Here is a 16,064-nt window from a genome sequence, read left to right as displayed (position 1 = left end):
AAGTGAGCGACGAGGAGATCGAGATGCGCACGCGCCGGAATCTAGGTCAACGGAGCTGGGTACGCTCGCGCATGCGCCAGAGGGGAAGGAAAGGAGGCGAGGGTGGGTGCGGGTCAGGCGTTGAGGCAGCTCCTCCTCCAGTCCGCCGCCGCGGAAGTGACTGGGCTTGTTGTGGGGTCGAGGTGGCGCCGTCGACTTGTTTTTCCTTGCCTCCCTCCTCCGCCTGCCTGCCCGCCACTCGCGTCCTGGCACGAGCCTTCGGGATTCTGAGGTGAGGGGAGAGCGGTGAGGGGGCGCCTTGGGTTCATTAACTCCTGCGCCACAGACGCAACAACAAGGCCCGTTTGGGGGGAGGGCGGGGGGCCGCGGCGGAGAAACGGCCGCGCGCACTTTCAGGGCCTGGAAGGCGTCGGGAGCGTTGGAGGCGCGGCTGAGCCAGGATGCGGGAGAGGAGCAGCCGCCTCCGCCGCGAGTCCCCATTGGCCCGGAGGGCGGCAGTGGGGCGTCCGCCAGAAGTGTGCGGCTGGGGGCGTCCGTTGGGATCCCTCGCGCCTTCCTTCCCCTGGCAGAAGTCACGAAGCCTGTTTGGAAGTCGGTGGCAGCTCTCGAGGGAGGGAGAAAGAAGCGCCTTTTGGTGGTGGTTTGGGGGGGGGGGGCACGAGGAAGAAGCAAAGCCGTAGCCTCCCTAAATCATAAAGCGATGCCAGTAATTAGCCCTTAGCCCCCTAATGCACCCTGAGCTGAAAATCTGCTTCTGACGTAAAAGAGTGCGCGTCCGTGTACGCCTTGAGCGACTGTTTATAAACAGCCCTGCAGCTGCTGACAGGTAAATAGACTTATCTGCCTTTCGTTTGCCTGTCAGTGTGCTCGCAGCCAGTGGGACAAAACGGTGCAGTTGATGCGCTTTCGCTGCTGGAAGCTTTTCTCTTTTTTTGCCAGGAAGATTTTTTTAAAGGGAGAAAAGAAAAACAATTAACCCACACAGCTAGTATTGGGCACCTAATGAGTTGTTACTTGATACTTAACATTGTGCTCTTGTGGCTTAGTACACGGGCTCTTTTCTTCGTAGGGGAAAGTGAACTGTTAACTTGACTCAATTCTGATTTTTGCCCAGCAGGTTTTGAAAAATAACAGTGTTGAATGAAAAATCTAGGGACCTTCATTGCAAGTTGGAGTGCTTAACACTAGACTGAACAAACGACAGTAGGTAGCTTTTTATTTCACAAATAACTGCAGGAGCTAATATATCATGAAATTTGTTTGCTAAAAATGCATTTTCTGGTATGTGTCCAGTGAGCTTGTCATTGAAAGACAGCTTAAGAGTGGTGATGTTAAACCCAATGTCAATTTTCTTGCAGATGGTAGAGATTTTAAATATCCTGTTTGATTCTTTGCTTAGTTCTTGAAGATGGTCAGTTTTTCTACACCAATTTTCTATGCAGCAGATAAGGGTAGTAGGACTGTTTATATCTTCACATGGATTTTACTGCAGAACTATGAGTTCCAGTTATTAACATATATCTGAATCTAGTGCAAAAGGTACATAGTCACATGGTAAACAATTGTGTGGAAATGTGTCAACTATTTTTTTATTTTCTTTGCTACCATCTGAAGATCACAGGGCAATATACAACTAGAAATGGCAGCTGTTTTTAAATGAGTTATAAAGCAATATAACATGATTATGTTTGCACATCATTCTTAACAGCCATTACATGTTGTTTCCTGTTACTTCAGTCCAGAATACATTATATTTTTATTTCCAAAACAACCCTCAGTTTACATTTGAGACATTAAAACCTGTAACTTGGTTCTCAGTGTCTAAGTTAATACAACTGGGTCACAGCAAGTATGCTGTCTTCATGTTAAATAGTTGTCGGAATGCAAGATGACTTTAAACCTGTATAATGGAAAACTAAACTATTGACAATACATAATATATATGGTAATGTGAGTTATTATGGGACAACTTCTTTCACCTGAGCCTATACTCAGTTATTTCAACTGTCTGTGTTTTGGATTGGACATTTTATCTTGTCCTCTTTCAAAACTGTACTGTGTCATGACAGAATTGAAAGTTAGTGAAACAGTTTCCAGCATATCAGTTTGACTTGCAAATGGCAAAGTTTGTGTTCATGAATTCTCTGAAAATACCATGAATTGGGTCAAGTCATCCACTGTGTTTGCACATGCCACACTACACTTACCAATTTCTATTCCAGCATTTGTACTTTAGCCAGTTTGAGATCATTGGCTGAACCTCTGAGAAAAGGAATATTCTCTTAATTTCTAAATTGTACTTAAAACCCCCTCATCAAAAAAAGGTGTACTTCTGTCAGATCTAGAATTCTTGGGTTTTTGTTAGATATGGCACTGTTGGGATTTTGTCCTGATCTGGTGTATGGCTTTCTGCATGATCATCTGAAGGCACCCTTGATTTTTATGAAATTATGCCTTATAAAGAAGCATATGCAGTGTGTGTGTGTCCTTTTTAAAATGCCATTTTTTAAAAAGATCCTCTGCAGAGTCACCCAAACTGCTCTATAAATGCTCAGTATTCATTAATCGGTTTTGGGGTCTTTGCATGATAAATATTTTGTTTAAAATTCTGTGTGTTTTTTATATAAAAAGAAAACTAAATCAAAGTATTATATAAAACAGAATAACCCGTTACATAAAACCGTGGCGGAATTAAAGCAGAACTAAAAACACAATTAGGGAGCATATGGTGAAAAGTGTGTTTTAATACAAAAGAATTTAAACAGCAGTTGAGTCTGCTCTTCAGGGTTTTCTTTTTAATAGGAAATTTTGGGGGGAGGGGAAAGATTGTGGCTTGGATTTTATGTACTGATGGAAAGAGGTGTGCAATGAGTGACTTTCCTCCTTCTGAAAAGCCTCGCCACAAGGCTCAGGGGACTGAGATTGCTGAGGGAAGTCACCGAAGGCACATTCAGTGAGAATGTTGTCTACTCTTGGAAGGTGCCTCCACCTTCTTGCAGTTACCTTCAGTCTCCTGTGCCATAGCTCACCCTATTCAGTAAAGGCATTTCAGGGGACTGCTAGGGAAAGAAGATGGAAAAGCCATCTTCTGCTCTCCCCCTGCCATCAGGAGTTGGATTCAAGCTGTTGTGTATGCAAAAGCAGCATCAGTCCTTGGGGAAAGGGTGGGGGCGGAACTGTGGTGGCAAAACTACAGGTTGCTTTTTGCACTCGGGAAGTATTTGTAGTTTAAAGGGATCAGTTGAATCTATAATGGCACCTTATGAGAATGAATGTTCATAATTTTAAAAATAAAAAGGTGCACACACTCCAGGATCTTCTACATAATTTATCAGGTGCAGTGATGAAGTTATAAGGTGCTCGTTGGATTGAGGATTGCAGATTGAATGTTAAACATTTTCCACTCCTAAAACTGGAACTTGGTTTCCAAGGAAGAAGAAAATTGATTTGTTTGGTACAGTGGTACCTCCAGTTACGAACTTAATTCGTTCTGGAGGTCTGTTCTTAAGCCGAAACCATTCTTAACATGAGACGCGCTTTCACTAATGGGGTCTCCTGCTGCTGCCACGCCGGCGGCATGCGACTTCCGCTTGCATCCCGGGCAAACTTTGCAACTAAGGGCATCTACTTTCGGGTTAGCGGAGCTCGTTGCCCGAAACATTCGTAAGGAGGACAGTACGTAACCCGAGGTTCCACTGTATCTTCCTCTCTCTGTGTCAGAATAGGTGAAAATCTGAACTCGGTGCAGTTATAGTTCTTAAATTCCCACATCATATAGGACGATTACAAACTCACTCTGAAATTCTGTTTTGGCAAACTAAATTAAAATTTCTTTGATATTTTACCTAGCCTACAAGTGCAAGCAGACAGATGTGGGTGATTGACTCATGGACGCAGATAACCCAGTTCATTCATCCAGCGTTAACTATAATTTGGACACATTCTTTAGGTAAGAGAATGTTGGTACAAAAATGTATTGTATAGTTTGCTTTGGGTTTAACATTGCCATATTAGTAATAGCTGAATGTTATCCATAAATATTTGTTCATTGATGTGCTTTCTGTTCTTTGTGCAGCAATAAACAGGCTATCTATGCTATGATATCCATCATGTTCTGTTGCTAAATAAACCAGAAATATGTCTTCTGTATGTTTTTGAAATAAAATGCAAAAGAAATATCAAGACAACCACTTCATTTCAAAGAATTAATAGTGAAGAGTATTTTAATCTTCAATGAGATATTAATGTAACTTTTTTCCAACTGTTACTAACTTTTAAAATCCAGTTCCAGATGTCTGCATCTAATAATATATCTACAACCAAAATACTGCCTTAATAGTTAAAATACAGTGATACCTCTAGTTACGAACTTAATTTGTTCCAGAGGTCTGTTCTTAACCTGAAACTCTTCTTAACTAGAGGCGTTCTTTCGCTAATGGGGCCTCTTGGCGGCACACGATTTCTGTTCTCATCCTGGAGCAAAGTTCTCAACTCGAGGTAACTCTTCCAGGTTAGCGGAGTTTGTAACCTGAAGCATTTGGAACCTGAGGTGTTTCTAACTCGAGGTACCACTGTATATTCATTCGAAGAGTGCCTAACCAGAATGCCTAACCTGAATGGGAGTTTTAGAACTTTTGAGAAAAAGATGATTTGCACTTAGCAGTCTGCCAGTGAGAGACAGTTACGATCTCTGCCTTACATCTTCTACTCCTTGTACTTTAGTTATCTTCTGGGCAGCTTTTCTGTGAGCCAAGCTGAAAGAATCTGGCCCATCCTTTATTGGTCACAGCTGAGTTCCTGACATCCTCTTCTCTCTTGCAGGGAGGAGTCTTAGGTCTTAGAGCAGATTCCCATCCATGTTACTCAGAAGCAAAACCCACTGTATTCATGGGAGTTTATGTTCCAGCGATAACATAAGGAGAGCGCTGTTGGATGAGACCAAAGCTCAGCATACTGTTTTCCAGCGTGACCAGCTAGAAAGTCCACAAGCAGGGCATGTAGAAATAGCCCTCTCTTGTATTTGTTCCTGAACAACTAGTGTTTTGTGGCAGGGATAAATAATCATCCTAACAAGTAGTCATTGACACATTAGTCACCATAAGCTAATCACTTTTAAAGCCCTTAAAGTAGTGATCGTCAGCATAGCTCGTGGCACCCATTTCCTTTAATTATGCTCTATGTGAAGTATTTTATTTTTTCAGTCCTAAATCTAAATAGCTTCCTTGGAAACGGTTAGATTGTTCTGAGAGAGGGAGGAAAGAACCCTTCTCTGTGCCCTTCATCCACAACATGCTTAATTTTTAAATCTTGTCATAACCCCTTCCCTGGTCACCTGTTTTCTGAAGACCCCAAATGTAGTTGCATCTCTCTTTAGAGAAGATGCTCCTTATCAGCCTTATTCTTGAGTTTTCGCATTCCTGAATAATTTGATCTCATGCACTTTGATGATCAGCCTTAACTCTAGGTTATATACAGGTATGAAAGAATTAGAAAGTATTGGCTCAATACTACTTCTTAGGAGATCCTACATTTTATTTCCTTCCCTTGTGAGAACTGCTTTCTTCCCATAAGTGTCCATAGGATTGCAGCCTTAGTTCCCTGTTTTGCACAATACTTTTTGGAGTATCTTTCCCTTTTCTGAACTTTGCCTAACTGCACAGAGATTCATTAGAATCTATTAGAGCCATTGCAGCTTTCCTACAAATGAACAAATTTAAGAAGCAATCATGGGAAGAAGTCAGCACTACTGAATCCCAGCTTCAAAACTATTCTATGATTTGTTGCTGGGTTGGCATTCCATTCCATTAGTCCAAAGCTCTTTCAGGGCTTTTAATTTTCCTACTTGTTGCAAGCATGTTAATACAAATTGTGCTTAGCTTACAGAATGGAAATTGCCTGGTCAGCTTGCTAGGCAGGCTCACCTTGCTAAATAAGTATTGAGGGGACATCCCTGACCTGCTGCCATTTGCTGTCCTGTCCTCTGTATCTGGTTTCGTTCCGATATAACACTGGACACACCATAACTGAGCCTGGGTGAACCTTGAATTGTTTATCATATTTTCAGTACTTAAACAGTTGTAATTTTCTTAGTTGAAGTATAAAGGCATATGCTTGGATATAGTCAGGTTTGCCAAGCTTTTATAAACTGCATGGTACATTCTTCTGTGTTAGAAGTCTTGCTCCATTGGTGTTTTTCTTTCATGAAATTAATCAGTTCCAGATATTTTGAATTTCAAACCACTAGTAGGAAGTGATTTACTTGCACAAGTCATAGTTCCAAAACTTGACTGCGTCCCTCATATGGGTTTCCTAGACTTGGCAGGTCGTTTTTTCTTTGGTGGATGACTTCATAGGTCAGCCATTCTTCTAGGACCCCACCCTGCTCTCCAGTTAAGGAATCTTTTCACACAGACAGGATGACTCATCAGTGGGATGGCTGTTCTGACACCATAAAGGTACTTGTGTTAGACAGGAATTTCCACATTCTCTAGAGGTATGTGTGCAAGTGCACCTCTAATTCAAGACTAGGTGACTTGTACAAGTAGCCATTAAGCTGTAGTTGACTTAACTGGGGAGGGGGGCAAGCTTGAATCTATTTGGAGACACTTTGGTTCACATGCAATGTTTTTGTCTTAACTATTAATTTGTTCAGAGAAAAGTACTAACTACAGCTTTATAATTTCTAGATGTGCAGAATTAGTTGTTCCTACAGTATTACTCTGCATTCTGGTCAAACTGGCTGCATGTATGTAACCTGAAGCATATGTTAACCCGAGGTACCACTGTAAACCATTAGCTATGATTTAGCATGGTATGCTAACACTACCATTGTCACATGCTCTCATTTGTTTGTGAGGTAGATTATAAAATGAATACAGTGGTACCTCGAGTTACATACGCTTCAGGTTACATATGCTTCAGGTTACAGACTCCGCTAACCCAGAAATAGTACCTCAGGTTAAGAACTTTGCTTCAGGATGAGAACAGAAATCGTGCAGCAGCGGCGCGGCGGCAGCAGGAGGCCCCATTAGCTAAAGTGGTGCTTCAGGTTAAGAGCAGACCTCCGGAACGAATCAAGTACTTAACCCGAGGTACCACCGTACAGCAGTCGCAGCTTTATAGTTTGTGTCATTTTATAGCTATATATTTTGGTTGCTTTGTCAACTAAGTATCAGAAAACTATACTATGACTTTCACAGCTGATGTTTTAGAGATTATACTGTAATAGTATCTGAATATTATTACTAAGACTGTAGTCCTAACTTTGCTTACCTGCGAATAAGGCCTATTCGGTCAGAATTACCTCAGAGTGGACTTGTGTGCTGTAAATTGTCCTTGTTTGCTAGTAATGTTTTGGTGATTGGAGGACGCATTTAATTATCCCAATAAATGACTGATGCTAGCAGCCAGGGACTCCAGCAACATTATTTGGGACCTCCCCCCCCCCCCCCCCGCTTGCCTGCTATTCATCTTCTCTGAATATAAGTGTTTCTTAGAGCAATGTGAACCTTCAGCTTCAATATACTATTTATCTTTCCTCTGGAAAAACACTTGTCTTTCAGCATTTGTCTGCTCTTTATTTTTTTAAAAATGGATTACTTAAGTGGTCCAGGCCTTCACCAGGATTAGAGAACCACTTGTTCTAGAGCAAAAAGGTTGATGAACTCCATCTTGGCTCATACTTAAGACCTCTAAGCTTAACTCCCCCCCCCCCAAAAAAAAAGCCCCAGCAACATTGGGCTACATAGAGTGAGTGCTCGTCCTACTCAGAGTAGACTCATTTAAGTTACTAGGCCTCACTAACTAAGATTCATTAATTTTAATGGGTCTACTCTGAGCAGAACTAGCATTAGATACAACCCATTGTTCCTATGTTATTTGTCTGTCTTGGCTGCAAATGTCTGTAACCTATACGGTACAAGATTATCTTTCTTGTCCTCATCTTACATTGCTTAAATATTTTGGGTTGTATCCAATGGTGTCACTCAGCAAGGTGAAGGGGGGAAACAATTTCTAGCAATTCCCCATTCCCCAAGTCCTAAATACAGTATTGAATTATAAGATTCTCCAGAACAGATGGGGCAGGGAGGAAGAAGGGAGAATTTACCAAAATTGTTCCGCTCTGCTGGTGAAACGTTCTGCTGGTAAGTGACACAGTTGGACACAGCCCTCTTTGTGGAAGATTTAACCTTTAAGATTAAACCTCTTAATGTTTTTATCATTAATGAAAGGATTTGAACTTCTACCAAAAAATTATAATTCACAAAATTAAAAACACCTTTTTAATTGATTTAAAACTTTCATTTGGTTAATCTTAAACAGTGGGCTGGGACCTACTGATGGGCCCTGGGCCACTTTCAGGGAGGCCACAGCATGCCCAGTACTTGAACTACTCTCTTGGCATACCATAAGCTTTTGGTTGAATCAGTGTCAGCACAGCCACCATTTTTGCATGCTGAGTAAAAGTTGCCAGGGATGCAAGTTAATAAATATAATAGCAGTAATTAACTAGGAATACAAAGGAAGGGAATCGGGTAGAAGTGAATGTAGAAACAACAGAATGGAGGAATGGCTGTTGGAGATAAGATATGAGCTGAGTGTGAAAGGAGAATGGGAGAAGAAATTACAGGAGATGAATAAAAACACCTTTAAAAGGCATGTATAAAAGGGGGAAATACCAAAGAAAACTTATTTCCTGTTTCTGCTTAAAATTTGGAAGTGGGTAAGTTGTGATACTCTAGAGCAAATGTCAGTACTTATTTTAGGAGAGCTGAGCTATGGAACTCCTTGCCACAAGAAAAATACTGTAGCCATATGTTTCATATATCACTTGTCATTAGAACATGATTCCCAACTAATTATGTCAAACTGTGCTTATACCTGCCAATATTTTTTGACTAGCTGTGCAGCTGAACATGCTTGCAAACCTCCCTGTGATTGGGAACACTACCTTATCACTGTTTCTGATACAGAGACTAGTAAGTGCCTTCATTCCAAATAAGAGGAGTGAAACATGCATGTGCCTCACCCCGTCCCCCCTTTAAGTTTAAGTCCTTATGCATTGTTTTGAAAACTGGGACAAAGGATCAAACAATATTATAGCTTACAAAAGCAAAGTTGCAAGATATACTTTGGAATTCTAATTATTTTGTTTGTTACGGCCCTATGTACTTTTATAGAGATCTACAGTACTTGAAAACTTTCAGAAAGCTTTGTAGCTTCTATACATCTCAACAGTATTGTACCTGAAATCATTTTGCTCTCGGAATGAAGAGGATCAGGCAGACAGCTAAAGCTGAAAATCCAGTTCTTCAAACACTACAGAGGACAAAAAAGCAGAAAACTGGTTTTTACAACACTCTGTTTGATACATCTCATCCTTTTACCTTGATGGACTGGGGAAGTCTGCCACACCACGTAGTCTTGCACATCTTTCAATGCCTGCCTCTTGTTGATCGTGCCCGTGCATCTTCAGTTTGCCGGAGATGGAATGAAGTGTTCCATATTCCTGATCTCTGGAGAAAGTTTGAATTTGAGCTTAATCAGCCTGCTACTTCATACTTGAAGTCTACTCACCCAGATCTTATTCAACAGATTATTAAAAGACATGCTGATCATTTGCAGTATGTCAGCTTCAAGGTAAAGAAGCCTCTTTTGTGTTCTAGTAATAATTAAGAATATTTTATGTACATTGAATTTTAGAACATGTATTTGTCAATTTTAAAGAAACTTACTTGTTTAGGCTAGTGTTTACTGTTTTTTTAAGTGTAGAAATATCAAATCGAAATGTGCTGGCAACTGCAAGTTTTCTATGTCTCCAATTCCTATCTTCCCAGGGAAACCAGTGTTAAGAGATAATGTGGGCATCTCCTGGATTCAGGATACTTTTTGTTGTTGTTAATTAGGTAGGGTTTACTTTTCAAATGCACCTTCAGCATTATTTCTTTACCAATTTCAGTAAGTGAAATATAGTGTATTTACCACCTACTTGCAGCATTTCAGGTAGAAATGAAAAGTAGAGAGCCTGAAACCAAGGAGATTCAAATTCAGATTTTGGACCAATCACAATCTCTTGGCTTAACCTACTTCACGGTGTTCTTGTGAAGGTATAGGAATAGATTTTCTACATCACCTTGAACCAATTTGGAGAAAGGGTAATACTGTAATAGCTTCAGGTGATTCTTATTATTCTTATTTAGTCACTTGTCACTTGAAGGTGTCTAAGTGACTTACATTAAAGAAAAATATATGCACATATATAATGCTGTTGGAAAAAGGGAGAGATTATATAATAGATTAACATTTCATATTACATACAAAAACAAACCAGCCCTATAAACAGTAACAAAAACATTGGCAGTACTCAAGCAATAAACAAAGCAATACTTGCACCCACTAATTAGCAGATAAACAAATCTCAAGCCCCTCGCTGGTCCAGAAACCGTTCACTTCAACCAAACAGTTCCTCTCCCACCTCCCCACCAAGAAGTCTGGCATCAGGTGGTCACTGTCAACCTGCCTTTGGATTAAACTGAATCACTCCAGACAGCCTGGAAGGTACACTTCCTTCCAGCAGGTTTGGAGTGGCATAGACTGCTTTCATTCCTTTTTCAAACACAGGGATGCTGTGTTTTATGAAATCAGCACTAAACTCTGTGTCATGCATGCAATACATAGTTGCTGCTCAAGAATCTCTGGGAAGCATTAATGAAGTTGCAGTACAAAATTTTGGACAGGTGTGCTCACTAAGAATCAAAAGTGCTTTGCAATAACTTCAATGCACAAGTACAAAACAGCACATGGCTCTCTACATTGCATAATGAATATAATTCAATGTAATGTTGATTTTCACTAAAGTATTGTGTGTTGCCTTTCAGGTTGATAGTAGTACAGAGTCTGCAGAAGCAGCTTGTGACATCCTATCTCAGCTGGTGAATTGTTCTATCAAGACACTTGGCTTGATTTCAACGGCAAAACCAAGTTTCATGAATGTTTCCAAGGTAATATTCCATAGAGTTCTGAACTTGAAATTATGTCTGTAAATAGAATGAGGTGGGACCTGTTATAAATGTTAGGTTTACTCTGCACCTAATGAATTTCTAGGGTAATTTGGGGTGAGGTTGGGCAAAGTTTCTAATTGCAGTGGCAGGGTGAAGTTTATTGGGACTTCAGTACCAGATTTTTATACAGGATGTAAAATGAGCATGAGCTTCATGTTCCTTTTAAAATAACATTTGATTTCTCAATGTCAGTTTTTGACTTTCATTAATTAATTTATTGGAATTTCCAGTACTCAACCAGTCAGCAAATGGAATTAGGAGCTTCCACTTCATAGTGGCCTGACTGTCAGTTATTTTTTATTTTGTTTGTTATTTCCATACATTTTTCCTTTGGAAAGAAAGATTTGGGAATAAAATTTTAAAGTCATATTTTTTTGACATCTGCAGTTGATGGTAATAGATCATTAATTTTTTAGTCTCTAGATATTTCTTGTTAAAATCAAGGAACTTTAAATACCTTTTACTAGCCAAATGTAAATGGTATTGTATAGAACCTAAAGTTTTTTTGTCTCAAGACAAACTTTTTAAATATCATGCAGTGAATGTATAACTGCATACCAATGTTTTCCTTCTTTTCTTTTCTTCTTTTTTTTTTTGTCTGAATAGGCTCACTTCGTATCAGCGCTTACAGTAGTATTTGTCAATTCCAAGTCATTATCTTCCATCAAGATTGAAGACACACCAGTAGATGATCCATCCTTGAAGGTCCTTGTTGCAAACAATAGTGACACTTTAAAATTGCTCAAAATGAGCAGTTGCCCTCATGTTTCACCAGCTGGTAAGTAATCTGAGAAAACTAAAAGTAGCAGTTCATGATTACTTACTTCAATTAACATTTTATTTATTTAAAAATCATCTTCATAATTATCAAGGTTGCCTCTCACTTTACCAAGTTTATGAAATTCTTTTAACAACTTTTGTCTTTATTACAGAAGAAATAAACTGTATATATCATTATTAGCATTACATCTGAAAGAGGATCATGGCTTGTTTCACTCCAGAGATGATTTAGCCTTACGATTGGGTTGCAACAAAACACAAGCATTCCCAAAGCAAGAGCCATCTGTGTGTTGACAATGAACTATTAACTTTGCTTTATTGAGCTATGTGGATGCTGTCATAGTCTCTGCTACTGAGATGAAATACCTTTGTAGGCCCAGCATAATGTTTGGAAACTGAAAACAATTAAGAAAATCACAGCTTTATTCTCCATAGACTTCAAATTTTGGTGAATGAATTTCACTAATTGACTATATAAAGATTTGAGTCCTTTATGCTTGTGTTGCTTGCTTTGTTAATATACTGACAAGTACTGCCTTTCATAGGTGTCAAATCCTTTTGGGTAAATAAAATTGTTGTGAAGGTTTTTGTTCTTGAAACATACTGAGAGAAAATATGCATACAGACAGCAGACTGTACAAAAAAGTTACATTTTGAAATGCAGTTATTTTTCTCAGTGAGCATTTACATTGCTTTCCATTGTGATTGGAACGTCCAAAAACAGTTCTTTACAAGCATTATTTTGTATCCTAGACCTCAATCTAGAATGATTGCTAAAATATCCGCTGAACAATATACAGACCTTCTTACCAATAATCCTCATTTAAAACATACATAATAATAATAATACATAAATAAGTGATGCATTCAAACAGATATACATGGCAGGCAAAATCCTAGCCCTTATTATAGGCTACGTACATAATGGCACAATCTTATGAAGCTTCACATAAAAGTTGTTAGATAACAGCCTAAGAACTTGATGCTGGTTTCTGAAAATTGTGATGTCCTGGAATTGGGAATGTTTTTCAGCATGGTAGAGGTAAACTAAATTAGAGTCTTTCTTTGTACTTAACTTTTCTTTCCTTCTTTTTGTCATTCCTAGGAATTCTTTGTGTTGCTGACCAGTGTCATGGCCTTAGAGAGCTAGCTCTTAATTACTATCTACTAAGTGATGAATTGTTACTGGCTCTTTCAAGTGAGAAGCATGTTAATCTTGAACATCTCCGTATAGATGTTGTGAGTGAGAATCCTGGACAGATTGAATTTCACGCTATCAAAAAACAAAGCTGGGATGCTCTCATTAAACACTCCCCCAAAGTCAACATTGTGATGTACTTCTTCCTATATGAGGAGGAATTTGATGCATTCTTCAGGGAGGAAACACCTGTAACTCATCTTTATTTTGGCCGTGCAGTAAGCAAATCAATGCTCGGACGTATTGGACTGAACTGCCCAAGGTTGATTGAATTGGTTGTCTGTGCTAATGGCCTACAGCCCTTGGATGATGAACTCATTCGCATTGCTGAACGCTGTAAGAATCTAACTGCCATGGGGCTTGGTGAATGTGAAGTTACATGTCGAGGCTTCATTGAGTTTGTAAAGATGTGCGGAGGCAGGCTTACCCAGCTGTCCATTATGGAGGAAGTGCTTATTCCAGACAATGACTACAATCTGGATCAAATTCATTCTGAAGTTTCCAAACACCTTGGAAGAATGTGGTTTCCTGATATGATGCCAACATGGTAAAAAATAATAATAAGGCAAATGGCCGAATTGGTCAGAACTGGCTGTACAGGGTGTTGCTTTCTATGCAAATAAGGAATCTTAAATATAAACATACTGAATTATTTTCCTCAGTTAATTGCATACCGGCAGTACTATGCCAATCATAAAATGGAATAGAGTATACTGAATAGTGTATACATTGAAAGTATATCCATAAAGTGCTTAGTTTATCCTCCAGTTAATTGGAGTATTTTTAACAGATTTGTATTTAATTGTTAAGCACTTGGTTTAGTACAAGTTACTTTTGTACTAGTATTTCTGGTGTGGCTAAACACTTCGGCCTTCTTGGTAAACTTCTGCCTAATGGGTGTCTGGATTTTGAGTTAAAGTGCTGTTTCTCCTGTTGCTGTTCCTTTAATTAAAACCAGTGGTTATATACAACTTGTAAACAACAACAGCTTATAGTATGATGCCTGAGGCCTATATTTGTATTAGTATTGTGACAATGCTCAAGCTACAACAGGACAACTGTGTAAATGCACTATTTCACTGTTTCTCTCCCCCCCAACCCCCCTAACCATCTGAATGCAGCCCTGTTTAGGGAAGCATTTAATGTTTAACAGACTATTGTATTTTAATATTCTGTTGGAAGCCGCCCAGAGTAGCTGGGGAAACCCAGCCAGATGGGCAGGGTATAAATAATAAATTATTATAATTATTATAACCAGTTGAAAAATTGCTTATGTAACTGTATAGAAAACATTGGTCAATACATGTCCGAGAGCTTACGGTTTTTCTAGTTACGGGTGGATGGTGGCACTGCAGATGGCAGCCATAGTGATCACAGCAAAGGCAGTTTGGAAACATCTCAGCCTTCCGCCACTTGTAAGTTAAGTTATCCTCTTCAGCAATCACTGCCCGTACATGTGCTGTAAGCACAGCTTGAAGCGTGGTAGAATTGCAAGTTCACTTTTCTCCAGCAGCTTTTCTCATCTTGCCAGTCTGATACAAGCAATCATTTGATTTTTCTTCTCTGCCGAACAACCCACAGAGAGAACTCTTACTACTTCCTGTACACAGGATTCCATTATGTAAATAAAACAGATACCAGCATTGAGAAAGGATAGATAATGTATGTCTGTATAGTGTTGATGCTACTTATAAGTGATGCCTCTCCAGGAAAATAACTTGTGTTTCTGAATGTTCTGATATTAAAGATACTGGTTACCCGAACCCATAAGTTTATAGAGATATTTCCCCTGGTTGCATTTGTGTGCATGTGTGTGAGAGAGAAATTCCCATCTTTTCTGGTTGGAGGCTCTCAGGTTGTGCTCCCCTTACAGAGAAAAAACAGTTCTTTCTAACCTCCCACCCTGCTACTGAAGCTCAGGGTTCTTGTATCTTAACAGTTGCCTTGGTACTGTTGCAGGATCTGAACTTATGCAAGTGTAAGCAACTCATTGCTAAACAAACAAACACCTTTAGTACAGAGTGGAAAGAAAGAACCATTTGAAAAATCCTATTGGAAAAAGTTTGGCCAGTCTGCCCACTTGTACTATATTTTGGTATTTCTGTTTGCTCCTGCCATGAAAAGTACTTCATGTTGAAAACAAGCATGTCTAGGAGAAAGGTTTGATCTACTTTCCCAGATGCACCATTTTTCTATTGGTTTCCATGGGAGAGTGTGAAAACTTTCTCCTGTAGTTTGAAGTTGTGCAGATGACGAAATTTTTTATCCTGAATGAAATACAGAGATTGCTAGCCCAGAGATGTAAGCAAGACTGCTGTGTATTGCGCGTATGCCACATATCTCAGAAATAAGCAGAAATGGTCATGTTTAAGGGATGCCTGATTAGAGGTACAATCAGAAGCTCTGCTCTCTTCATTCAATATTTAATAGTACACACCTTTTCTACTTGGGAAGCAGGTGTTTAACTTCAGCTCAGTTCATGCTCTTTTATTTCGTGCAATACTTTATTTGGCAGGCACATTTTATCAGTTGGAACAGGAATTTGATTGTATACACTTAGTTTAAAGTCCCATTAAATTTAGCGAGATTTACGAAGTAAACATACATAGGATTGGCTGCATGATTCTGCCTAGATTGGCAGCTGGGGTTTTAGTAGAGTGGCGTAGAAATTACCTAAGCCTCCCACATAAGATCAGTTCTGAGTGTTTCATTTTCACATAACATTTCCAGCTCTGAGCCTTGGGTGTAACTGTAGGAACCAGGCTTTGCTGATGTCAAGTAGAATGTTACCTTAACAAAATTGTTAAACTGTAACCATGCAAATCTCAACAGCTGAAATGGATGTTCAGTGCATGTAAGCACTGCGTTACGCATAAACAGGGTAGAATTTTAGTACAGCTTTTGTTTGTAACCATTTATGCACAATTTCAGTGTAATCCTATGGATGTTTACCCAGAAGTATGTGTGTTTAGTATTGTAGCCTTAGTTATGTGTTGTTCACATAAACTAGAGAAAGCAAAATTGTA

The 16,064-nt window shown here is 39.4% G+C and overlaps 1 protein-coding gene across 2 annotated transcripts; it reads left to right on the top strand.

Moving 5' to 3' along the window:
- The first annotated feature begins 1 nt into the window (after position 1).
- Positions 2-14,801, top strand: LOC310756287 (F-box/LRR-repeat protein 21-like). Of its 2 annotated transcripts, XM_083600027.1 has the most exons (7): positions 2-271; positions 1,118-1,203; positions 3,850-3,949; positions 9,180-9,639; positions 10,878-11,000; positions 11,667-11,838; positions 12,946-14,801. In XM_083600027.1, the coding sequence occupies exons 4-7, from the start codon at positions 9,268-9,270 to the stop codon at positions 13,587-13,589; spliced, it is 1,311 nt and encodes a 436-aa protein (XP_083456153.1). In that variant the 5' UTR covers positions 2-271; positions 1,118-1,203; positions 3,850-3,949; positions 9,180-9,267; the 3' UTR covers positions 13,590-14,801. The 2 variants fall into 2 exon arrangements, with proteins under 2 accessions (XP_083456153.1, XP_083456154.1); XM_083600028.1 differs by lacking the exon at positions 3,850-3,949 and having other exon boundaries at positions 84-271.
- Positions 14,802-16,064: the final 1,263 nt, after the last annotated feature.

Source organism: Podarcis filfolensis, assembly GCF_964270895.1.
Source record: "Podarcis filfolensis genome assembly, chromosome: 2".
Taxonomy (NCBI): Eukaryota; Metazoa; Chordata; class Lepidosauria; order Squamata; family Lacertidae; genus Podarcis; species Podarcis filfolensis.
This window is presented reverse-complemented; position numbering and strand designations above follow the sequence as displayed.

Coding starts and splice junctions, on each gene's coding strand:
- LOC310756287 (XM_083600027.1), top strand. CDS start 9,268: ATGAAGAGGATCAGGCAGACAGCTAAAGCTGAAAATCCAGTTCTTCAA. Junction 9,640..10,877: donor TGCAGTATGTCAGCTTCAAG/GTAAAGAAGCCT, acceptor GTTGCCTTTCAG/GTTGATAGTAGTACAGAGTC. Junction 11,839..12,945: donor CCCTCATGTTTCACCAGCTG/GTAAGTAATCTG, acceptor TGTCATTCCTAG/GAATTCTTTGTGTTGCTGAC.